At 40.2% G+C, this 26,512-nt stretch overlaps 1 protein-coding gene across 1 annotated transcript; it reads right to left on the bottom strand.

Moving 5' to 3' along the window:
- Positions 1-565: 565 nt before the first annotated feature.
- On the bottom strand, positions 566-19,902 carry GPR174 (G protein-coupled receptor 174). The gene is made up of 3 exons (XM_090061185.1): positions 19,695-19,902; positions 13,050-13,123; positions 566-4,563 (listed from the first exon to the last, which is right to left on the bottom strand). The coding sequence occupies exon 3, from the start codon at positions 3,946-3,948 to the stop codon at positions 2,956-2,958; it is 993 nt and encodes a 330-aa protein (XP_089917311.1). The 5' UTR covers positions 3,949-4,563; positions 13,050-13,123; positions 19,695-19,902; the 3' UTR covers positions 566-2,955.
- Between the last annotated feature and the right edge of the window lie 6,610 nt (positions 19,903-26,512).

The raw sequence follows: 26,512 nt of genomic DNA, 5'->3' as shown, positions 1-26,512 counted from the left end.
TTACAGCACTTGGGAAAGAAAGTGAAGGAGGTAGGGGAGTATCTTCTATATTCCTAAGACCTCTCCCTATGATTTTCTAGTAATAAATAAGAAAGCAGCAGGATGAAGGGGGGATGACAATAGAAAGAGTCATGGGGCAGGGAGTGAGGAGGAAAGGGAAAAGGATTAACAAGAGGAAAAGAAAGCTGAAAAAATTGACAAAAAAAAAATCAGCTATGAAGACATTCTTGTGCAGAAGGCTAGAAAATAAAAATGCATCCCTTTTAAAACCTGGGGGATGAAAATGGCTTTGAAGTAACCCCAATTCCTAGTGCACTCTTCGGTGACTGATGAGAGAAAGTGGGTCGCTGTTTTCCAGAGAACTATTTAGCAGTTAATAGGCAGGGTTTTCCACAGATGTTGTAGAGATGCTCTTAGTTCAGGTGTCAGCGTATAGGCTTAATTTCCAAGATTTGGTCTGTGTATAGATCAAGTAATACAGGAGATGGATAAACTGCACAGGTACAAGTTGATCAACAGTTCTTTAAAAAAATGTAATTTTTTTATTTAATTATATACTGGTCAATATAACATTTAGAAACTAGAAAATAGGTTGCTTTCCATTTCTTTTAACAAATTTCAATTTCCTATTCAGTTTCCACGAAATAATCTGTTCAGCAGTATGTACTCCGCAAATGCACCATAGGCACACTGCCTCATGCTTTGTGCTGCCCCATGTGCACTAAGGGCATGTCTTAAATGTGTGTGTGCACATATGACGTATTTAAAACCAAGTCATTCTTATATTGTAATGTCAATAAGTTTTAAGAAAAATATACAGTTTATAAATTATGCCTATATAACAAAATTACATTTTCATTAAATTAAAACTTAATATGTTCACAGTATTCTTAACATTAAAAATATTTCATAAAAAAAAAGTTCACAGGAAGGTGCCAGTAAAATACCATGTGAAATCCCAGTAGGAGTCCTAGGTTTTTATTTGTTTAATACTAAGCAGATTCATTTTAAAAATCATAAGTGTCAAACTTGAACATGTATTACAGACTATCTTAAGGGCTTTTATATTGCATCTTTGATGCTAATTACATTACATCTTTAAACTGCTTTTCCATTGACACACAAACCAGCAAAATTCAGAAATTTTAGGTTTGTGTAATCACTACTTAGCCCTGCTAAAGTCAGGGATGAAATGCTTACTCTGTTGTATATGGGCAAGATTTTTCTCTTTTCTTTTTTTCCCCTAAAGTGGAATCATAAACCTGGACCTTCATTGGTCATTTTTAAACTGCACCTGTAATGGATGTAACACCACAAAATGTAGATGTTCTAGTTATGAGTTTTAGAAAAAAGTTTACCCAGTATCTTCAGCAGTAAGTACCCTGTGAGAAGCTTATTTGACTTCTGGTTTAAATAAGCATCTTCAGCTTAGGAGCCTGTATCTGAACCTTATCTGAGTCTTGAAATCTTTCTCATAGTATTTTGGTGCACTTTCTACTCTGCTCTAGAAATTGGGACTGGAGGGAAAATGCCAGTCAGGACAATTTTGAGCCTTAAAAATTCAGTGCAAGTATGATTCTGTAGAAATAGATGACAGCATAGGTTTTCTTTTAACAAGTAAACCCAGCTCTACTGTTGAATACAGGAGCTGAATATATAAGATGATATGCTTAAAAATCTGATGGGGTATCAATTAATAAGTGCAAGTTCTTTGTGGCAGAACTGCATCCCCTCCTCCCTATATGGTCAGTTTTGTACAATGCAGACTCCTGGTACTCTTCCACTAATTTTAATAATAATGGTTGTGTTATTAAGAGGCTCGATCTTGAAGTCCTCATTTAATCAGATTTCTCCTTCAAGCGTATGGGAATTCTGCCTGAGTTAAGGACTAAACAAACTCCAAAGTTCTGAAGAACTGACCTCAAATAAAAATAATTTCAGCTGAATCCAGTGTTTATAAGTCATCACCTTTTTAATATTTATTTTACAAAAATAAATAATATTCTGTCAAGAATTATTTTTAAGGGCCAAATCCCTTCCATACAGAAAACCTAAATCCAAGACTTTGTTTCTAGCATCCTGGATCCCAGCCATCAGCTGTCATGTGCAGGTTAATAGGCACTGGTGCAAGGCATAAAGATGGATAATGGGCATAGACTAGTGCACTTATCCTTCAGAGCCTCCCTGTCCTATGCACAGCTTCACTGGCCACACATTTAGGATGTTACACTGAAAAATTGACCATAGGGCTCTGTTATGCCTATCTGTCCATTGGAAACACTCTTTATTTCCCCCCCCGCCCCCAGTTTGGGCTCTTACAGATTCGATCAGTAAATATGGATTTAGATCTTAGTGACATCTTAACAATAAGCTTAATTCTAAGCCTGCTTATGTGGGCACTTAAAGCTATAGTTCACCATAACTGTTGACTAAGATATCAGAGAACCTGCTCAGAGGGCACAAATCTAATGTTCCCTAATGGCATCTGCAAGGTGTCACAGAGTCCTTCCCAGTGACCAGGTGGGTGAGCACACAGAGCAAACACATAGCCAATGGCTCTTATAATACTGTAATGACAGGGCACATGCTCCATCCTCCCTTCTCCGTATACAGCACTAACTGGCTGCTGAACTAACACCTAGGCTTTAGTGCCATTCTTGTTAATTCACAGTAGCAAAGCTCTTTCACTCCAGCTGGGGGAGTGAAATTTGAGCACCATATGAATTATCTGTGTAATATTCATAACATGTTTAAATTCAGGCGGTATATATAGGTAGTTTGCAGGCAGAAGTCCTTAGTTTTTTGCTCAGCCAAATGCTCACTGGAGTTGACAAATGTTTGCCTAAGTAGAGATTTCAGTATGTGGGGGGAAATTATGGTCCACATAAATACGGTGTTGAACATCTTAAGTCCTCTTAACCCCTTCAGAAAATGCAGAATTAATATTTAACTACTTTACTCTTCTACAGAGCTCTGAGGGGCTTTTTTTGCATAGCCTTTGTTACGTAGCTGCATGCTGTCTTGCAAATCTTGCCTTGAAAGTCGTCTCCTGAACTCATCTGTAGTAAAGTAGTATATAACTGGGTCTACACAGGAATTTAAACTGGCAAGACACAAAGCCACGGCATGAAATATTGAGATCACATTTTTGGCATGCTGATCTTCTATCTTTTTGGTTTTAACAAAAAAATCTAAAGGGAAGCTGATATGATAAGGTGCAAAGCAAATTAGAAACACCACAGCACAGGTGAGAATCATCTTTAAAGCTTTTTTTTTCTCACCCAGGTCATGGGAAACAGAATTCTTTTCTTTTAATGATAAGATTGTTTTCCATGAACAATACAGTATTATTAGCAAAGGAGTCACAAACCCAAACAACTCGCCCAGGGTCATCATTGCAATGGAGAGGGGAAGGTCAATATCTTTTACGGGAAGGTCCACAAAGCATTTGTTGCCCATATTTGTGTCATTCTGGTTAAGTCTTAGAAGAGGAAAAGGCAAGCAGCCAATACAGACAACAACCCACCCAATGATGCTGATGTATACGTCGTATATGCGTTTGCAATCACTAAATCTGAAGGGGTACATGAGAAACAAAAATCGTCTTACGCTGATGCAAACCAAGAAGTAGATGCTTGCATACATGTTCACATATTTAAGGTAGAAACAAAACATGCAGAGACCTCCTCCAAAGTGCCATATTCCAGACAAGTAGTAAAATATCCGTAGGGGCAGAGATAAAACTTGTGCTAAATCAGCAATGGCGAGATTGATCATAAAGATCACAGCCCTTTTCGTTTCTCTCATGTAACCATAAAAAACCCACAGAGCTAGAACATTTCCTATTAATCCAGGAACCAAGATAAAAGTGTATGTAATTGCATAGTAGCACTTAAGGTCTGTGTTGTTGTGGCAGACTGGGCTGTCAGTTGTCATGTTTGTTTTCATTTAGCACAGAAGTGAAGTCCTGTGAAAGGTTTCGGTAAGAGGTGGAGTTTTTAACCACTTAAAATTTCCCAGAAAGGTAACAATTTAAAAGCATTGGAGAAGCTGCAAACTTAAGGTTGCTTTGCCTTGTTTCTTTGCATCCTCTTGCTTTCCAGTACAGCATTATTTGGCTCTTCACAGTATTTGGCTCTTTTTATTTTTTGTCTCTTGTGTTAATCTAACTATGCAAAAATGTTGACTGTGTAGCATGATATTGTTCCTCTATAGATTTTTCCTGGTCATATTGTCCTGAGGCTAGGCACATTTTTGTTGGCTCTGCTTCCTCCCTGGTGTGTATATTGTGGTGTCAGTCGTTATTCCATCTATCCAACTCTGGAGACTTAGTCTTTGATTTAGTCAGGTACAGGTCTAGTTGTGTTCCTTCTCAAGTGCCTGTTTGAAGTTAATCGTTGGTTGTGCTGCTGATCGGATGAAGATCTGCATGGAGAGAAGAAAGCACATCTGCTATGCTGGAGCTGTAAACAATTTAGACCTGTAATCGCATCTTCAGTCATCCTTCCTGAAGCATTTCACATCTAGTTTTCTCAATGACCAAATCTGAAAATAGTGGCAGACCTGTACGTGAAAGACAATGAAAAAAATTGCTTTTATAATGCCATAAGAAAGCATATTTTTTAAGTAATATATATCTTGTATATATACGAGAACTTGAAAGGAAGCACTGGATTTGTTTTCCCTCCAGTACGGAGTGGTTTGAGGTGCTGAGTTCTACAGCTCCTGCTCTCTTTAGTCAGTGCTATGTTATCGTCAGTGCAGGTCAATACAGAAGAAGGTAAGGAAAATGTTACTCAGTTCAATTATATTCCAAACCACAGCAATAAAGGCTGTATGTTCAAATAAAACTCACCTCTGACTAGAGGACATATGTGTTTGTTCTGCAGTGACTTTTTCTCTGTGTGGGATCCCCGATGTCCTGATGGAGTGCTATGGGCCAAGCACAACACTTTTTGGCAGGTGCCCTCCTCAGATGCCACCCCAGTCCCCTTCTCCTGCCCAATCTACTGCTCTACTTGTGCTGCCTGCTTCCTCCACAAGCTGCCATGTACCACAAGTTTGGCTACCCGTGGCTTAAGGCGTTATTTCTAAGAAACCACCGTCTGGCTCAGCCCCCCAACATTGTTGCCCGGGGAGCATCTATTCCCTAAAAAGGAGTCTCTCTTCCCATAGAAATCCTTCCCTGTACTCCTCATTAAGAAGGTCATTGACCCATCTGGGCTAGGACCCAGCAGTGCAATGTGCCTCCTAACATGGACCAATCCACTGTGGGAGCTGCCAGGGGAGACATACAGATATATTTTTATATATGTATATAATATGTATATAAATATAACATAATGGAGTACCAAGGAGGAATAATAATGGACATGGGGCACATGACCAGTTAGTTGTACAAGGCAGCATTTGTGGGGGAAAATATATGGTCATGTGCCTCTAGTCCACTAAGTGTTCTTCCTTGGTGCTCTATTTCAAGTATGTTTATGCTACAGACACTGTCATCAGGATTTTTATAACACCCCTGTTAGCATTAGATATTCACTCAGTTCCCTACATAATGCACTGGTATCCCACAGTGTCCTAATCCTCTTTCCATGTACCTTTATAGGGCTGATGTACCTTCATATCATTTGTTCTTCAAACACCCTGACAATTTTTAACTTGGAGTCTGAGTTAAACTCAGTAACCTAAGATGAACTAGCTGGCAGCCCTCCTCCCCCTTGAGTTTGTGCCAGTAGTCCCAAGGATCAGAGGACCTGATGTTCCCCCTGCATGGTTTTCCATTATATACTCTTGTAAATCTGTCTCAGACCCCAAGGACTTCAGTCTCAAGTAATCTGCCCACCTATGCCTGCCCAATACTTTTTGAGACATAACACCTTGGGCCTTTAGTATCCCCAAGCAGTGGAATATCTAGAATGGCTGCTCCCTAGAGTTAGAGTTGACCCAAACCCTCTATGTAGCTCCCCCCACACTTTACATCAGCCTTCCTTCTCCCCTGCCCCCAACAAAACTGGACATAGTTCCCATATCTTGATTGGCCAAATGGCCTGTGCCATGGCAATTCCTAGGTTTCCAGTCCACTAGGCACATGTTAAGGTAAGGCTGGCATGCCTCCATAGAATTAATCTAACCATAACAGGTTGCCTGAAGTTGAAGCCACATTTGCAGAGGTATTTTTCCCATTTGACTTGTAACCTCCGTGTATGTCATGCTCTTATTCTTTTGTATTCTGGGCCCTTTTGCAAAAAACCAACGGTGTCCATTCAAACTTAAACCAGGAGTCTTTTCTAAATGGTCTGTAGCTTCCTAAATTACTTTGGTCCCTTTTATTAGAAGTTCTTATAGCTGTGGCTCCCAGCAAGGAGATGAGATTATATTGTGTATCTAGAGGGAATACGTGATCTTCTTGCAGACACTGATGTAGGTATCACTCCTTTCCCATTCCTTTACTAGAGAAGCCATTTAGCAGTCATTTAGTAACTGGGATGCATCTAGCTGAAGTTTCTGACACTCCCACTCTTGAGCTAAGGAATTGGATTAGGACGATGTGCTGCCACTGCCATCCTTGTCCAACTCTTCCAACATTTATGTATCATCCAGGTTACTGGGGTGCATCCTGGAACCTCACTAGTGTCCGGACCATGTTTTTTGTTTTGGGTTTTTTGTTTTTGGGGGGGGGGGAAGGGGTTGTGTGATCATCGTTATGGATTATGCCAATTAGTAATAGCTTGGTAAAGTGTTAACCCCCTCTCTCTGAACAGTTTTATGATCTGCTAGCTTTTTCTTTCTCTGTCCTCCCAATCTAATCTTGGAAGAACATAAGCCACTTTACAAGAACTGTTTCCTTTAACTGAGCCTGTTTACTACAGCAGTTGCTTCTTGCAAAACACTATGGTTGCATTCAGCATCTCACTGGCTTGCCATCAGCTGTCATGGTTGCACAAAGAATCCTGCACCTCTGATCTTTATATGCCTTATCGGGGAGAGTACCCATTTAGTGCAGCTCAGCTGCTCTATGACTAGGTCACAGCCTTCAGCACCTCTGTTTTTTACTGTGGCTCCTCCTACTGGGTCCAAGGGAGCCCATATTCCCTGTGGAAGTTTTCTTTTCCCTTTTTGGAGTCCAACAGCCAGCAGATGCTTTCAATGACTCTGGACAGTATTAGCAAAACAAACCAGCTTTTATTAGCTGCAATGCAGCATTCTAAGGTCCCTGGGTTAAAGACAAAGCTGTCAGGCATGCCTGTGCTTCCAGCACAGCTTATCTGTTTACCAGCATGTCCAGGATTTCATTTTCCTTCATGCACTGAACAGCTACTTCTTAATTTACAGTGTCCTGTCCCCTCAGATTTCTATCTTAGGCTGTAATCAAGTTGCTTTCACACTGCTTATTATCACACTATCTGCTTTCATACTATCTGCTTAATAGCTTTTGGTCTTCTGTTCCATTTTCAAGGTGAACAATTGTCAGGTGCTATCAGTTGATATCTATAAATTAACTTGGTTATGTAGTCAAAATCACCTCCTCAGGAGGTCATCTAATACAGGCAGAATCATCATAGGCAAGTGTCTATCTAACCTGCTCTTAAAAACTGTTAACGATGGATATTCCACAACCTCTCTAGGTAGTCATTCTGCACCCTGAGCACCTTCAGCAAGAGAGAAAGTTTTTCCTAATAGTCCAACTGAATTTCCCTTGCTACAGTTTCAGACCATTGCTCTTTGACTTGTCCCCGACAGCCACAGGGAATAGTCTCGCCACCCTCTGTACAACTGCTCTCTAGGTATGTGAAAACTATTAAAATGCCCTCTCAGTCCTCTCTTCTCCAGACTAAATAATCCCAGTTCCTTCAGCCTTTCCTTCTCTAAGTCATGTTTCCCGACCATCTAATAATTTTTGTTGCTAATCATTTTCATTGGGGAAGGGATTAAGGCCCTGTTGGAGTCAGTGGAGTCCCAGAGGGGAGGAGAGAATTGGCATTGGCATTGAACAGTGGAGATGAGAAGGTATATGGGAAGATGTAGCCCTGCTCAGTGACATCCATGGGCTCAGTCCTGCTCAGCTGCATGCAGGGGCTTGGGGCCCTGCTCTGTGATGTCCATGGGCTCAATGCCTTGGTTGGCCCCCATTGTCCTTAACTGTTTTCCTCTACTTCCCTGGCAATACCCTGTTCCTCCACCTGCATTACAACTGCCGTCATCACCATGCATAACGAGTTTCCAAACCCTCTGCCATCAAATGACTATGTCAACCCCAACTACCCCATTGACAGCTGGTTTGGCAGAGCTTATGTGCAGTTGGGAGGAACCCGAGAAGACACTCTTCCTAGAGATTTGTAATAACCTAGGTTTCTGCCTTGAAGCTCCTTGTTTGTCAGGGAGGGGTTATGTCAAAGGCTTTGCCTTGTTCAAGCCCTGGCTGGCTCAAGGATCTGAGACATACCAGAAGCCACTGAAATTGTAGACTGTCTCAAATTGTGACTTGGACCATAGTAGTTGTCAGTTCCAGCATCTGGAGAGTGGAGAAATTAGATTAAAGCCCTCTGTGACTACCCACCGCTGGCTCCTTTCTGGGCATGGTGCAGTCTCTGCTGTTCCCATACAAATCAAGTCCCTCATTGCCAGTTTCCCCACGTGACTTGCCTGCTACACCTTGGTATTGTCAATGGGCAGATCCCTTTGTGGAGAAAGCCTTGTTGGTGGGGTATAGCACCCTTCAAGATCTCCTGGCATGCAGTGTACTGCAGCTAGTTCGTTCCACTGCAATGGTCCATTCTGGGGGGAAATGCTCTTCTGTGTTGTGTGAACATAGTTCTTCCACCAGTGATTCACTTTTTTCCACCTGATTCTTAAATAACCAGTGAAGTAGCTTTTCTTTTGAAAGGAATGATAGTTAGTTGATGTCATGCTAGTCTTTTATGTTTTCAAATGGTCTTTTCATTCTTAAATGTTAACATCAAAATTTCTTGTAATCATTTTAGGGCGTTATCTTTTTGCACAATTTTTTTTTCATTTATATTTTGGAAATACAACAGGGAATATATTTGTTTGTGAATATAGGCTTACTGAATCATTTATTCAGCACTTGATACCACAAAATACATACTTAATACCAAATCAGAACTTCATATTTTTGTTTCTTTAGTTGTCTTATACACCTGTCCTGACAACCATTTGTCATACACACTGGAGATAACAGATCATCTTCTTTTTAGGTTAAAGTGCCTATAAGTAGACACTTTTTAATTTCCAGAAAATTAAAAAACTGCGATTATTTTAGTCTCAAATGAAAGTGGCCTAGAAACAAACCCCCAGAGCCAGAATAACATCCACAATTTGTTATTTGAATTTCATAAACTTTCTCGGGCATCCCTCTAGTCTCTGCACTAAGTGGTACTCAGTTATTCCAGATGAAAAAAGTGTGCAACAGGGAACAAATCAAAAGAAAGTAGTCATATAACTTATGGAAGTTTTTGTGCTCTAAGCTTCGGGTCTTCTATCATTCAAACATAGCAACTTTGGAAGGCTGCTTTCAGTTTCACTGTACAAGGCTTAAGCAAATCTTTGCTTACACAAAGTGGGGGCGGGAAGGCAGCGCTCTACCAAAAAAGTAAGTTTCCAAAAAAGGAAACCATTTTGAAAATGTGATATTTGTAGCTCAAATTCCCCATGCTAACTGTAATCTGGCCAGTCAGGATTGAAATTGCTTCAAAGTAGTTTTCTTGATCTGTTCTTTATGAACATGTTTTCTTAAAATTCAAAATGCTTCTCCTAATAACACAAGCTGTCACACAATATAGGCACAATTACATTTCAAGAAAGCAATGATTTTAATAATTGTTATAACTAGTTGGTTAAGAGAAAATGGTAGCCTTCTGAGAACACTTCCGATGCTTTTTTTTTTTTCCTGTACGGCAAAGATCAACATATAACATAGATTGTGTATAAAATGAACCCTTGATTATTGAGTAATCATTTGGTTCTGCACAAGAATCAAGTGGGAGATAATACCCAATAGGCTTGGCAGGTTACCAGCAGGATAGCCCATTGCCAGTGCCTTGTTTGCATAAGTTTTCTAAACTCTGCTTATGATGTATGTATGACAAGTAACTCAGTCTCTTGGGACCTTGCTGCCTGAAAGACCACCTCTCTTGTGTCACAAGGCCTTGGCAGAGGTGCTAGAACCAGAGCGCCTGGGACTTAGAAGAAAGGTGCTGGTGGTAACACCCTTGTGATGTCAGCTCAGAGAAGCCTCCCTAGTTCTCTAGGGTCCAAAATTGCACTCATTTATTTATTGGTACTGTGGGACACATCTGTTGGTGGTGGCTATTGTTGTGGATGTGGTTAATGGGGGTTATGTCTGTATTTTGTAATGTGCTTGATGATCTGGATCCAGAAGTATAACTAGGGAGGGGCAACTGAAGCAACAGCCCCAGGTGCTGAATAGTGTTGGGGGGAGGTGGAAAAAAGGCTGCCAGCAGCTGCCCATCACAGTCACCATTGTGCTGGCAGCTCAGCAGCAACCAGAAGTTGTCACTGCCGCAGGCACCCGGCCACATTACACAGCTGCCTGGATCAAAAGTAATTTCCTTTGAAATCCTGTGTTAGTAACAGGTGTTAGAGATCCTGGGATTGGTACTTTTTCTTCTTATTGTAGGAACACAAATATGACTTCTGTATTGGGTGTTTTCACTAGCACACCTTTTGCCTGCTTTCCTGAGCATAACAGCATTAGTTGACAGTGCACACCTTCTTGCTAATTTGAATGTCTTGAAATGGATTCAGTATTATATTTAAAGCTCTAAAAATGAGATACTAAAGTGGTTTTTAAAAATCCAACCCAGTGCCTTATTTCTGTCAGGATAAACAGATCCCAGTCCTGAGAACATACATGTATTTTACTCACAAAAATTGTTACCTCAGTAGGACTACTTATGGGAGAAATTTAAGTGTAAGGCTAATTTTTTGAAGCTCCAGAACCTAAAGCAGTTTCAAAGTCAATTTTCTCTCAATGGTGAATCTTCACAAATTCTCTCCTTAGGTGCTTAGTTAGAGCCCATCAGCATTCATCCAGCCACAAGGCTAAATCTTATTCACCCTCCTCTCGGTGCATAAGACAAATTAGATTTGGCCCTATCTACATCAAAAGTGTCATGTGTAGCTGAAGATGTAGTACAATACAGTACAGCACATACCAACTACATATATTCTGGCCATACAAATAAAATACAGAATAACAAAACTCCACCATCTATTTCAACACACTGATTCAGTACTGAACTAAAACAGCCTAGTTTTCCCTCTCTGTCCTATTGTACAAGCATAACTATTATTCATTCAGTATTTACTTTCCTGCTATATTTCCTTTTTAATTCCATTAGTAACACATAATAACACTTGGGCCAGGCTATTGTACTAAATAATGTCTTTCTCATCACTCATCAAGGGCTAAATTCTGCTACCCCATGAACATGCACAATGTAAAAATTAAGTAAAGAACACCCCGGCACTTGTACAGCTGTTGTGGAGCTAAGCAGTATCACTAAAGGTATACTATAATGCTACAAGGATGGGAAAAGGAGAGATTACTTTAAATTATGCCTCTACTCTATTGTATCAGCTTGCTTACCTGGCCGTCTTCACAGAGCGGAGGTTGCAATATATTCAACTCCCTGAGTACTGGGGAGCTCCAGGGTGCATTGGAGCAAGACAAAAATGCTGAGTGCTTCTAAAATTATCCTTTCTATAGTGAGACACCACTATATGCATAGATACAAGATGCTTATGCATCATCCCTAAAGAATGAAAACTTTTCTTAGGGTAAAAAATATAAGCAGCATGAACTGCACCTGGAAAATTCTAAACACCAGCATCTATAAATATTAAAAATATATGAAACCTTTTAGTTAAAGAAACCCAATTAAAAGCAGTAAGGTATTCAAATAAGATTCAGAAGTGGGGAAAACTTGTTTTTCATATTCTCTGTACTTGTTTCTCTTCAGTTTATGATGTTGCAAAGACTGTATACAACTAACTATAACATTCTGCATCTATACATACTTCCTTTTCTTCTTTTTTGTTTTTTTCTGTTGAAGCAGCAGTATGTTTTGGTAATAGCTGCCTATAGTTTTGTAAGCACTGCACATATCTTTATCTCTTGTATCTAATAAAACAAGACTAGTAAAGTCTTTGATATGCTATTATTTTTTTCCAGTTGTTTTAAATAGTAGCTGTAATGTGGGAGGCACTTTTCCATCTACTCAAGAAGGGCTGAACTGCACCCCATTAGCTCATAGTCTTAGAATATAGAAAGGTTATTTGATTATGCAGGTCATCTCTATTCCCTCTATGTAGCATGGCAGAATGGATCTTTTGAGTTTGTCCAGAATCAAATCTGGACCCCCAACATACACCCACCACTTCTTTGTGCACAAATTGGGTTCTTATATAGGCTGAATCAAATCAATAGCTTCCATAAATTAATACCTGACTTCCGTAGAGACTTGCTGATTTATGTTAACTGAGGTATCTGTCCCACTGTAACTCATACTGTTAGTCCTGATTTAAATCCTGAAATTCTTACTCAGGATTTAATGGACTTAAGGTACCATTCAGAGGGAGAAAACATAATGAGATCTAGTTCATAATGACTTTTCACATGACAGAAAACTGCAGGATGAGGTACTGAAACCAGGACACAGCTCCGAGACAGACCATGACTTTAGGCATGACCTGGACCACGTAGTATGCAAGAGGCATTATTATGCCTTACAAATATCTCATGAAACACAATTCCCTTTCAAGCTTCCCATTTGCTCCCAGAGCCCAGGGTAGTGAGCATCCCAGATGGATCCTGACCCAAGAAAATGGATCCTATGGTTGCACAAATAACATCTTGCTTTATATCAGCAGCAAATTCATCCCAACTCTTGTACCCCATGCTTAGCATGTTGTTGATCAACTTGAAATAGCATTTTAAAAAGTATGGGGAGAGTGGGACCAGGATATTCCAGGCAGCATTTGGGTGCTTGTTGCTGACTTACTTTTTGTTGGGAGTTGTAGGGTCACTGTTGAGGGCAATACTGCTCTTCTGCTTTTTCTACTTCTCTTCTGCAGCCTGAAAATAGAATATAAAAAATAGAAATTAGTGGAAATTTGTATTCTGGGGCTTCCCTTTCCTATGAAGACAACTAATCTCCATCCCTGGAAGTTTTTAGGAGCAGGTTACACAGACACCGGACAGGAATAGCTTAGTCAGCAATGATCCTGCCTTGAGCAAGGGCTTGGACTAGATAACCTCCTGAGGTCCCTGCCAACCCTCCTATTCTATGGTTCTGTGAACTGAGGCCAAGGTAGAACGGGTGGTGACCTGCAGTTAGGGGGAGGTGGATAGTTTTGGTAAGCTGCTCAAGGCAAGGATTGCCTCTTCATATATTTGTTGGAGGCACCTAGGCCTTATTGTAGTATGAATAAGAAGTTCAGACGGGTAACTCTTGGGCAGTTAATTATTGTAATTGTATTTTAAAAAGAAAGTCAACTGAGAATAGCAGTCTTACAGCAGAAAGTGGTTTTCTCTATTTCATAGCCTGTGTTGTCGGGGTAGAGGCTGAATATGTCCTCAGAACAGTTGGGGAGTTTCCTGTCAAGTAGCTGCTACCTTCGAGCAGCAATCAGGCTCTTGCCAGGTGTCATATCAACACTACAAATTTTGCTTTAATTTAAAACCACTGTAGTTGCATTTAATTTTATTTAAAACTTTAATTTAAAACTACTGACACAGTGTGTGAAAGGCCAGTTGCCAGTGTTGTCTTACTGCTGGAATATACAGATGATATTTCATATCATTATATCACATCAAGGATATTATACTATATTCAAACTCAGGGCACCACAACCCTTTTCTGAATTTTTATCTATACACCCAGTGCCTTTGTTTCATAATATGCATTAAATGTGTGTCAGGTTGCCAAATCTATATTAGCTTTTGCTGTGATGACTTTGACTTTACTGGAAGAAACAAAACAGGAATGTTTGGGGCTTTTATGGTTAGCTTATAAGCTAATTATTTGTGTCAGCAGTCAGAGATGTTTGCTTAATAATTCATGGGTCTGCTTTTTAATACACACCAATTTGTGAACCTGGAGTGAAATAACCAGTGTGGGGAATGTCAAGAGAGTTCATTTTATATATCTCAACTCCTATTTCTATCTCAATCCACATTCCAATTATAATGAATAGCCGCAATGGCAATGATGAGGTTTTCACATTTCAGGAGAAACTGGCATTTTATATTTTCACAACTTTGCTGTTATCTGTGGATATACAGTTTTTCTTTAATACACATACTTAGCTATTCCTTTAACAAGGGCCTGTTTCAGGGGTTGCTGTGTGGGCAACTAGCTAGTGGGGGTTCTGTCATTTGGAGGGAGGGGAGAGGCTGAAACAGGATCGAGTCCTTATTGAAACATAATCAAGTCCTTAAGATTGAAAAAGTAAAATAAATAATTCATATGATTAAAATCTGAGGAGAAAACAAAAGCAAATGTGACTTGGAGCAACTCAAGGGATGGGGTTCAATATCCGTAAAGGGAGGTATGTTACACTATTTTCTTAGTTTCATCGTAGGCTGTAGAACAAGTTGTTCAACTGGTGTGTATGTTTTTGAAGTAGATCTGGAACATAATTCAGTACAGCAAGTGACCTCCATCTTGGAGGGCATGCTGGGGAAGTAGTCACGACTTGCAGGTTAGACTTGTGGTAGGCTGGCATAAATACATATGGAAACTTAAATTTACTCATTCTTCCATCAATATCTTTATGGATTTCCCAACTGAGCAGTAATTCTTCCATACTTTATACTTGGCCCCAACCTGTCATTCGTCCTCACTTTTTGCTCACAGAGGCATGTCAGTTTGATGAGTGAAGGGAGGATCTACATTTTAGTTGCCAAGTAAATGGAAATGGGTGCCACAGCACATTCTGAACATACACATCCAATGAGCTTCAAAAAGCAGGCTGTGTGGTAGGCTGCATGTTGCCCCTCCCTCCTGTGGCAAGCTGGCATACACAGACATAATATAGAATGAGTGGATGCTGTGCAAAAGCCATAGAAAAGTTGGGAGAAAAAATGTTGGCTGAAAATGTTGGACAAAAGATGCAAAATTCACCTTTGTCTCATGGAAATTAGCCATGTCTCCTGATACTATAATACTGTCAGTGCCCTCAAACCAAGCAACACTGAGCTGGGGCAGCACTTAGAAGAGAGATTTCTAGATGCTGACAGGAATCGATGAATCTGTATTTGACATTTTTCCATATTTGACACTCTTCTCAATGTGTCAGGATTGAATGGTAGTTCTCATCCAGCTTTGGGGGATGTGGTGAAATTGAACTGTGGAAGGGGTTTTGCTGCTTTTGTCGAGAACTGGGAAAAATGGCAGAATAATTTTATGGCTAAAAAAGCGCATTCAGGTCAACTGAAACAGTTTGAGAATTTGGGTCAAATTCATCAAATTCTTATGACTATAAAACTAGAAACAAAATGTAAACAGTTAACATTTTGGTTTTGATGTTTTCAACACATTTCAGTTTTATGATATATTTTTCAGCTTTATATTTGAAAATGTTGCTTGACTTATTAAATTTGCATTTATATGTGTGTGTGTATAGTATAGATTTATGTATAATCTTACATATCTGTATATACATATGTATGTATATGTAAAATTATATATAGATCTATACAATATATATACATATACACATATAGAAGCATGTGTAAGATTATACATAGTGCACTAACTATGTTAGGAAAGTGATGTGGATTAATAGGAACACCAAAAATATATCATTGGAATTCTTTACCTATGGATAATGAGGAAATTAATTTTTTTAAATAACTATTTTTAAAAAATGTGCTGTGTAAGTAACTCAATTCTACAAATATGATTTGACCAATTTCACTTCAGTGTGAGGACCAGAGATACCCTCACTACCATCACAGCTGCAAAGCACTGTTGGTGAGTGAAAAGTGGGATGCCTAGGCCAGGGTCTCTGCAGTTCAGTATCGAGGAGTACTCTGTGTAGGAGTACGTAGGAGTGGGGGCTTAATGGATCTTCAGTGGAACTCCCATAGAGACTACTCCAGGCTTTGCACTCCTTTCTGCATTAGACTGCAGAAACCTCCACAAAGCAGCTCTGCATCTGCTCAGAGTCCAGAGAGAAGAATTCTCTGCCCCTATCAGCCATCCTACCCATGTGAATTATGCCTGCCTACTTGGACTAGGCACAGGATTCCTAAGTGTCATTGGTAGTGATGGTGATTTGTCCTCATTTTGCAGTAATTTCTCAACCTGCTTGACTTCAGCGTATATGGCAATCTCTGTCCAAGAGAAACTGACCCCTCATAACTGAATTACTAGAGGGTGCCATGTGCTAGTAGAGATTGTGGAGATGCTCACACAGTTCTAGCTTGTGATATCCCAAAACAAAGCCTCAGCAAGCTCTAAACAGTCCCCTTAAGTACCTCCTATTGCAGCATCAGAGCTCCTTTAAATTACGTACCTGGGACTAGATGCAGACTGGCAAACTAAACACCAAATCCTAATCCAGAATAACTCAACTCCATCAACCACAACCCCCTTAAACTATTGTCAAATGTAACTTTAACCTCTTTACAAGGGGCATTCATCAGCTGTTAGGATTTATATTTACATGATCCTATAGCAATACAAGTGAGCTAAACTGCTGTACCTTCAATCCTGAATGAAACATTTGATGAAGTAGGCTGTAGCCTATGAAGCCTCATGCCTCTCTGTAAGACTTTAAGGTGCCAGCCTGCCCTGCCTTCTGCCTTAATGAAATTTTTAAGTTGCAGTGACTTTGTTACATTTATAGTGGCATAGGAGCATATACCAGTTTCATCATGACAGCAAGAAGGTTCCTAACTCCAAGCTAGCCACTACTGTGATCCAAGGTGGAAGTAATCTATCATTTGTATATATCCTAGATGTCAGTCTGCTCATCTTGAAGTTGGGAGACCTGGGTTTTTAGCCTGAAGGGGAGTCAGAACCACATCTTCCCCTTCCAGCAGAGTACCCTGACTACCATGCCGTGTGGGAGCACACTCAGTCCCTCCTGTTCAAGTTGGGCCACTGAGCAGAAATGAATGCAACAGTGATGGGGCCAGGAGGAGATCAAGCCAGAGGCAGCCTAACAGTCACCTTGTTATTAGGGCACTCATCTGCAAAGTGGGGGCTGGGTTTTAGTTCCTGCTGCAAAGATTTTACATGAGGTGGTCTTTGGATGAAAAACAGCAATAACTGATGATCTCCCGAGGTCCCTTCCAGCCCTAATGTCTATGAAATCTATGAAAACCCTGGGAGTATGGCTCAGATCAGGATTTCTTCCTCTCTGGGCTCCAGATTCCTACTTATTCTCACTTGCTCATCTTTTGACCCCATGATTCCTGCAGTCCTTTCTGTTCAGTCTACACACTGAGTAATACCAGACAGTGGCTGATGGATTTGGAAGTTGATATCTGGTGCCATACAAAAGAAGCATGGTAGTTAGGGCACTCTGCTTGGTTGTGGGAGAAGTGAAGGATGAATCCCCTTAGTCTAACAGTGTGTGCTGTAACCCCAAGGCTATTAAACAAAAGATGGCTGGCAGGAGCACAATCACCACCACATTCATTTCTGAGTGAAAATGGCCATAATTGCTGCATTTTTTTGTACTGAACTCAGTTCTATTTATTTGTGCTCAAAGCATGCCTAACTGATCACCAGGTTGTACCAGGGTATTGGGTGCTGCCCTGTTTCCCTTTTGGATTGCAACCGAGCTTAGGCATCTGATAACTGGACAAGGTCACTGCTCTACATACACAAATAGGCACTTTGGGATCTTTGTAGTTTGAAATGTTAGTGCTGAATGAATCAAGGAGCCTGTTGAGTATGGGCCATTTTTTGGCTGCTAGAACAGGGTTATTTTGGATCCCTGAATAAATCCCAGCTTTGTCGCATATGGATACCCAGTTTACTAATATGAATCTGGCTCTGTAAGGTTAAGCCTGAAGTCTTCGCTCAGGCAAAACTTGCACTGCAATAAAACTAATTCCCAGCTTTAGAAGAGAAACATTGGCGGGGGGGGCGGGGAGGATGCAATAACTGGAATACTCACAGCAGCCTAGCTATGTCCAGTACTCACAAAGGAGAATGGCATAATAGTGTATTCATGCAGATTCATACAGCAGTTTTTACTGTTATGCTTGATACTTGAATGCAGAATGGTTGCTGCACTGGAGAGTACTGCAGCTTTTTTAAAAATTGTGGCATTGATGTTTTCCCTATATGTTCAAACAGATCCTGAGCAACTGCATGTTCAAGAGTCTGAGTCAGTGGAGTGGTAGCGGGGGTGGGAATTTCAGTTTTAATACATTCAAAGTATATATTTGGGGATATTGAGAGTCCACGTCTATCGTCTATCTCAGTTTAATTCAGTCAGTGGTGCTTTAACAAAGAATTAAAATGCGAAGAGCTATAATGTTTCCCCCCTCCCTTATTTACATTTACCATGAATTAAAAGAACAAATAATAAATGAGCTATGTATACTCAAAGCAGCATATCTTGCTATCATTGTAACATTTAAAGAAGTTGATGTTAAAGATGAATTACGGTTAGCAGTAAAGCAACATGCTTTCTTGTTAAACTATTCAGTTTGCACTTTCTATTGTGCCTGCTGCCATGTGCTTAAAGATACCACAATGTGGTCACAGACATCACTGTAACAAATCAGTCTCTCAACATTTTCATACGTTGCTCACAATGATGGTATCTGATTACCTAAGGGAATATCTCCAGGGACAGAGGCAGCAAAAATATCATTTTACTGGCAATAATAGGAAAAGTAGAAATGGAAAGAGAGTTCTATCTTACGTTCTCCAAATTAAGTAAAACATAATCAGTAGGAAGCTAATGTACTAAAGTCAGCATTGTCTTGTACAAGATGAAGTAATAAAAGGTCATTAGATAAATACACCTATATATACTTGGGTATGATAAATAGATGTGTCTAATAGCCACTTGAGATGCTTTATTAATATAGAGCAATCAGTTAATCTATACTTTCTGTCTAAAAAAATAATCAAATGTGCTGTTTGACACATTAACAAAATTCTAGAAATCTTGAAACTTACAAAGGTGACAATAAAGATATCTCTACAGTGTTAGTCTTCATTTTAATGTAGTTTCTCCTTTATTGTTCACAAAATAGCAGTTGTAAATGGTTGGAAATTTACAGCTAAAATTATATTATTCTACACCAAGGATATACAAGTCATTTTATGTACATCTGTAGAAATGAACCCTTCACATGAAGAGAAAACACTTAGATTCCTGCTATTATGTAGCAGGATTATCTTTGTCTTAATTTCTTGAATACTAAAACAAATTCTCCGTTTGATTTGTATCCCCTCCATGAATTTTAGCCATTCACCTCCAAGTCTTTTTTATTAACTTTCCATTTTAGCTTCCATTCTGAAAACATTTTTTTCATGCAGTCCTGTTATTGCCATGAGTGGAATATACTGCATAAAAGCCAGGTTATACTGTTAAAAGGATACAATTTAAATTTCTAATATAAAGAAGAAATCAAAGATAATTAACGAACTAGGAAAAAGTAACAATCCTACCTTTTGTATTTTCTCCTGGCTTCTACTGAACTCTGAAAGCTTTCGGTATGAGGATCACACTGAAAAAGACGTTACTGACCGTATACAATAGTTTCCACTCTCCATTTGACATACAAAACAAAAGTGTAATTGCTCCGAGCTTTCAGACTACCTCTGAGCTCAGAAACACCAGTAGTAAAGCTGTCACTGCTTCCAAACAACATCTGAGAGCAACTTGCAGTCTGCATATTTTACGTTTCCTTTTTCAAGTGGGTAGCGTGCTCTCAAACAATGAGAAGCTACAGTTAGGTATAGGCACAGTCTTTACACTTGATAGCCACTTCCCTTTCCTTGATTTCTATATGGGTGGTTGTCTGGTGCTCCAACCATGCAGTTGATGGGTCAAATTTACAGCTGATGTGGTAATAATTACTTTAATTGTGAATTCAGGGCATACTGACACATCCTGGGAAACTGGATAGGCGTGCAGATCTATGTCATTTGTAACGCTGCTGCTTTTCCTCGCTCTGGCCATAGTTATCTCTACAGGTGCATAGTGGAACAATCTAAAAGCTGTAAACTGGTTAGGCCAGGCCCAAGCTAGGTGCTAAGTCTTATAGACAAAACAATGCTTTTAAATGGCTCTTAGCAAACCTCTCTTTCCAGAACCTTCTTTTCTACCAAGGAGATGGTGAGCGGTACTACAATCTAAGTGGAACTTTTCCTTTATCTTTGTCCAACTCTTAATTTCATTTCCCCACCCCACCCCCCCAGTAATTTTCTTTGTCTCCTCTTAATTCCTCATTGTTTCTTTTGCACTTCTTTATGTCCCTTGCGTTATCTCTTTCCTCCCTTCTTCACACCCAACATAATCATTCTTTTACGCTTCTTTGCCCCCTCTCCACTTGATTCCACCCCTTCCTTCCTTCCCAGGTTCCTCAGCTCCTGCGTCTCCCAGCCCTCGCTTCCTGTTCTCTCCATTTCTCTCTTCTTCTCTCCCTGTCCCTGCCCTCACAGCCCTTTATCTCCCCTTTCTAGTTATCTGTTTTAGTGGCCAATGCCCCGTATCGCTAGTCTGCTTCTTTAGCCCTGAACTCTTTTCAGACATCTGGCAAAGCAACAACTCATTTTTCTCCTGTCATCTCCTTGGACTCCTTTTCAATCCTTCACTTTTTCTAATCTGAATAGGCAGGCTCTCGTCCATCAAGCCTGTCTCTTGGCAGTAGCAACATGCGATTCAGCCCATGGCTACGCTTGTCCTTAGATGGTCAATAAGAGTTTCTGAAAATAAGGCCAGATGGGATTCTGGACTGGAGTAAACTGCTATCTTTTTGCTGCCTTCTTTTTTTCCATTCAGGTTTACTCTGTTAATTAATCAAAAGAGATCCTGGGGAGCCTGACTGGGGCAAATGCTTAATTGCAAACCCCTCATCTTTTAAATGGTATACCCAGATACTGACTCTACATAAAAGATTACATGTCATTGGTCATGTCACTGTGCTAGACACCAATATGCCCTGGGTAGATACTTTTCAAGGCAAAGTTCGAGACCTATGCAGGGATGTGGTGGCAAAGCAGTAAAAGTTTCTGTCTACAGCTTCAAAGACATGAGTTTGAGCCTTGCTCTGGAAGTATGCCAAAAACAGCCCTTAGACTGGTCACCTGGATTGCGATACATGCCATGGACTTCAGAAATGGGTATACCTGAACCATGCTAGCCTGTTGGGTCACATAGACTTGGGTGGACCTTTGACTTCTTCTATGGCCTACCTACATATACCTCTTTCAGTGGCTTGTATTAAAGCTGTGCCAGCCTGAGGGAAAAGAGGAGCCCTTGAAAAGAACAAGGATAGAGGAGTCAGAGGGCAGATAGTTTTTAAATTCATAACAAGAACTAGTCTGATTCATGGAATCACAATCAGAGGCATAGCTGGACAACTCAACCCAGGCCTGCCACAATGAATGGGGCAGCACCAGCAAGGTTAGCTACTACTGTGGTCATGGCTATATTTGTGCACCCCTTCCCAAGCCCCTGCAAAGGCAAAGCCCAAGGATGCTGTTCCAGTCACCCCCTTTAGTTATGCTACTGCTGGCAATCCAAGTGCTATTTCTGCTCTTTAGAACTGAAGGAAATTTCTGTGCTGTTACCAGTACCCTGAAGTTTTTTAACAAGTTTTTAAACAGGATGTGTGGGTAAATATCCCCACTCGGTTTCCATTATTTCAGTGATTTATTTTTTTTTCCACCACAAACCTAGCAGCTAATGATTTGACACTATGTTTCCAAAAGAAAAATGTGTATTGGCCAGAATTAGCTTCATTTCATGTTTGGGTCTCAGCAGACAATCATCAGAGCCACTAGACAAGGGAGAGATGAGAGGAGGGGCAGGGAGGCGGGAGGCAAAGTTGCACTGACTTTGATCTAAGCATGTATTAGGATCATTTGTGGAGATAGTCCACCTGAAGTTGATGTTGGTCATGAAATCGTAACTTTGTTAATTTGGCATTAGAGGAATATGATTTGACTAACTGAACTTATCATTTCACACCTGTTAGCTGCGTTATCCTGGGGAGTAAATGGATTGCTGGACAGAAAAGCAGGTTAAATTCTGAAAGAGATCTAGGAACATTTAGGGCAATTTAGAAATTCAGGTTACAGGCAATTTTTTAAAATTATAAAATAGTAAATAATAAGGCTTGGCTGGCAGCATGCCTCAGATGCAAAAGCTAAAAGTTTTATACATCTCCCTTATTGATTACTGAATAAGGGCCAAGCCAATGATGCATGTGCTTTATTCTGAGCCAGTGACGCTGTGTAAGCAGAAGGACTGGAATTAGAAGAGGCTGTTTTAGGTATAGGATCCCAATCATCTATACATCTTCTATTTTGGCTGTGGGATTGGTTGAAATGCAATGACTTCATTAGGCTTGGAGATGGTGACATCATCTCTCCAGTATGTAGAGGCAGGACCAGTATCTGCCCCTTGGTATCAAACTACGACAGGGAGATGGACAGTCAAGAAACAGGGCTTCCCCAGCTCTGTCCAATCCTATCCCTTACTAAGAATTCAGGCCCAAATCTAGATTTCAAGTCCACTCCCTCAGAACTTTAAGGATACTGGGATCCATGCTCATCTTTGATCTCACAGAGCTGAGGAGCAGGAATCAGCAGCAAACCACGTGATCTTCCAGTAGGCAAGTCCAATGAGTCTCCTGAATGCACTTGAAAGGGATTAGTGGAGATGGTTTTTCATGTACTTGTTTCAGCGTGCATGTAGAAGAGAATGAGGTTCCACAGTCATCACAAGCTCATAGAGAGATGTGCTTATAGCTGAAATAGTGCAGTCATAAAAATAAGATCCAGACACCAAATATGCCAAATGGGGGCATGTCTGGAGGCAGGTTTTGGTGTAACCCATTGAAGGGATGAGGGAAACTTCTGAAGTGTTTGGGTAAATAAGCACTATGCACTAAAGCAGTGCTTGATTCATTACCACTTTACCCCCTAATGGGAACAATCTAGCAAGGGCCTGCCTGCTGGGTAACCACTCAGGCCACAGGGCAACAGCATTCACCAGCATATAATGGGTTAGTGGAATAACGAAAGTACTATCATCACAGAGATTCAAGAATTGCTGAGATAAACCATAATTGGAAATAGCATCGTCAATAGACAGACACCAAACAAAGTGATCTCTTACCTTTTACCATTTATAAAATATTTTTCTCTTTTTTCATAGTTTCATAGTAGCTAGGATCAGGAGGGACCTGAATGGATCATCTAGCCTGACCCCCTGCCACAGGCAGGAATGAATGCTGGGTTCACAAGACCCCAGGCAGGTGCTCATCCAACCTCCTCTTGAATTTGCCCAAGGTAGGGGCGAGGACCACTTCCCTGGGAAACTGGTTCCAGATTCTGGCCACCCTAACTGTAAATCAATTTTTTTTTACAGAAATGAATTTTCAATCAGTCTGTGTCCTCCTTGTCTACTTTTTTATTCCTTTCTTTGTGGTCAATCTGTGACCTAATATTTGTGAAACATTGTGCCTTGTGTGTGTGCATTTGCTTTTGTTAAATAATATGATAAAAGACTAGATGGGTTTCTCTGGCCCTTCTGTGTATGAGACAATGAAGTTCATTCCTTATAACAAAGCTAGAAATCTGTGAATAAAAAAAAAAGCAAGTACGCAAAACTGATGCCAGTTAAGCAAGAGACTGGGCCCTACCGAATGTACTGGGGGACAGAGATTGGTACAAATACGGTACCCTCATCAACTTTTTATTATCAAAACTGGTCTCACAACAGTGATGGTATTCCAAGTTGCCACAATTGGGGTGGGACCATTTTTCCATTGCTGTTTCCTAGACCTCTGTTGCCAGAGGTCATGTTGTGCAAAGTTCAGATGAGTGTTGAGCATATTTTGCTATAATGTCTAACAGTATTCAGGCACATTCTGCGTGTATATCATAATCTTAGATAACTGGGGCTGGAAATGATCTCAGGATGTCATCTAATCCACCCCCCTGCTCAACCTCACTAGTGATATCACCCCAGCCAAGGCTTTGTCTAGCCTCATCTTAATTCCACAACCTCCCTGGATAGCCTTTTCCAGTGTTTTACCACCCTCCTAGTGAGAGTTTTTCCTAATATCCAATCTAAAACTCCCTTGCTGCAACTTGAAACCATTGCTCCTTGTTCTGTCATCTGCCAACACTGAGAACTCTTTGCAACCAGTTTTCAGGTAGTTGAAAAATACTGTTAAATCGCCTCTTAGTCGTCCTTCCTACTTGCTTTCTCAGGCATGTGTAGGAGAAAACATAGTCGAGATTTTACCAGGTAATCAGCTCTGACTTTGGATTTAAACTTCATGCATTTGGAGCAACAAAAATTCACACAAAAGATTATAAAACAAGTTAGTTTTTATGTTTGATATTAGTCATTCTTTTCACATAATTAAAAGGCAATTTTGCAGATAATAGAAGTACACGCCTTGCAGCCAGAGCTAAAGTATCATTTATGAAACTTCCCTGGATTCATCAAACAGCAAATCATTTTAATAAATGTTTAATAGATAAACATGCAAATAAGAGTTTATTTGTTTATATCTGTGTTTATAAACTTCATCTTGGGGTCAGCCTGAATAAGATTTTGTTTTATTTTAATGACCCAGAATTTGTTGTTAGTATTATTTAATAAAATACTAAAATACATTTCCCTCTTAGCAAATCAGCTTAGGGAAGTTGCAGTCCACAAACCCATTCTTTATAATGACTCCAGATCCCCGGAGGGATCACATTTCCTACAATGCAGGTAGATGTTCCTTTAAACCAAGCCTTGTGTGTTAGACTCCCAAGGTGGCATCACTGACATGTCTTAGGGAAGGAATAATCTGGCCTACAGGGGGGAAATAGAGACATTAGGCTCCTCAACTACAGTTGCCATGATGCAATGCACTACAGCAGGAAAATGCAGTTGAATATTAATAGACTCCAAACAAAGTGTTTTGGGTCACTTTAACAAACTAAAATGAAAGATGTCTAAATTATATTTTTTTATGAAAACATTAAACTTCAGGAAGGACAATCAATGCCCAAAAGTTTATCCAACAGCTTTCCTGACTAGATATATGGTCCAATAAAGATAATACCCACCTCATACATTTCCTGGACCATCATGGTTACAAAAACATCCCAACCTTATTACTTTATCAAAACACATATTTTGACACCTGTGACCCAGTTTTTCTTCCGAATTTCTGTTATGCAAGAAATCTGAAGCTTCAACGTTCTTCTTTTTCTTTAGTTTTGGGGCAAAAAAATGTTGAAATGTCTGAATAGGCCATAAGATGTAAATTGCACATTTTGCTCAGTTCTGTTCATAACACCAGGGGGCGATGTTGGACATGAATAATCTATTAGTTGCTTATTTCTTTGAGTATACAAGCAACTATCTATCTACATAGTATTATGTTAGCCAGTAATAAAGTGGCAGGGGAGTCATCCATTTAGTATCCATACTTCAAAGATTATAAGATAAAAGTTTGCTTGCCAAATTCATAGACTTCATAGACATTTGGGCTGGAAGGGACCCCGAAGGATCATTGAGTCCAGCTCCCCGCCCCAGGGGCAGGAAGTCAGCAGGGATCATAGAAGCCCAGCAAGACAAGAATCCAAATGTGTCTTGAGCAAGTCTTGCTTCAGATCTAGTAGCTATAACACTTACAATGATACAATCCTTTTACACCATGTAAATAACAGTACCACTTCCTATTAGGAGGTTTTGTTTTAGCAGCAGTTTCTTCCTTTGTTCACACTTCCTGCCCAACTAGCACTCATTTGTAACCCAAAACATAATTAAAGGGCCCTGATACTGGAAAGGGATCTACACAGATAAATTGTTAAACCCAAGGGAACAAGGGCGACGCATAGGGGGTGCATGTGCACCCCCTAACTGTGGTGGCATCTGCTGGAGCTTTGCTGCTTACCGCCACCGTTGTGCCGCCCCAAGCCTCCGGGGGCGCGCGCCGTGCCTGCAAGGGAAGTTCAGCTGAATTCAGTTAGCTATCACAGCTCCCCTTTCACCACACACACACTCACTCTCTCGCTTGCTCTCACTTCACAGTAAGTACACTGTTTACTTTGAACAAGGGTGTGCTTACTAAGAATGTACCCCTTAAGTTTTATTGATTTAACTGTATTGTGGTTTCAGTTTATACCTAGATCTTGTATCCCTATACATTAAACTATAGTAGAAAGAAAATATAATCAATAGACCTCCTGAGTAGTAAAGGGGGACTGTAATAATGTTATCTATTGCTAAGATAGCAGCTAAAAATGAG

The sequence above is a fragment of the Crocodylus siamensis genome, chromosome 8, assembly GCF_052110815.1.
Source record: "Crocodylus siamensis isolate JL-2025a chromosome 8, ASM5211081v1, whole genome shotgun sequence".
In the NCBI taxonomy this organism is placed as follows: Eukaryota; Metazoa; Chordata; order Crocodylia; family Crocodylidae; genus Crocodylus; species Crocodylus siamensis.
Note: the sequence above shows the minus strand (reverse complement) of the source record. Positions and strands in the feature narration are given on the sequence as shown.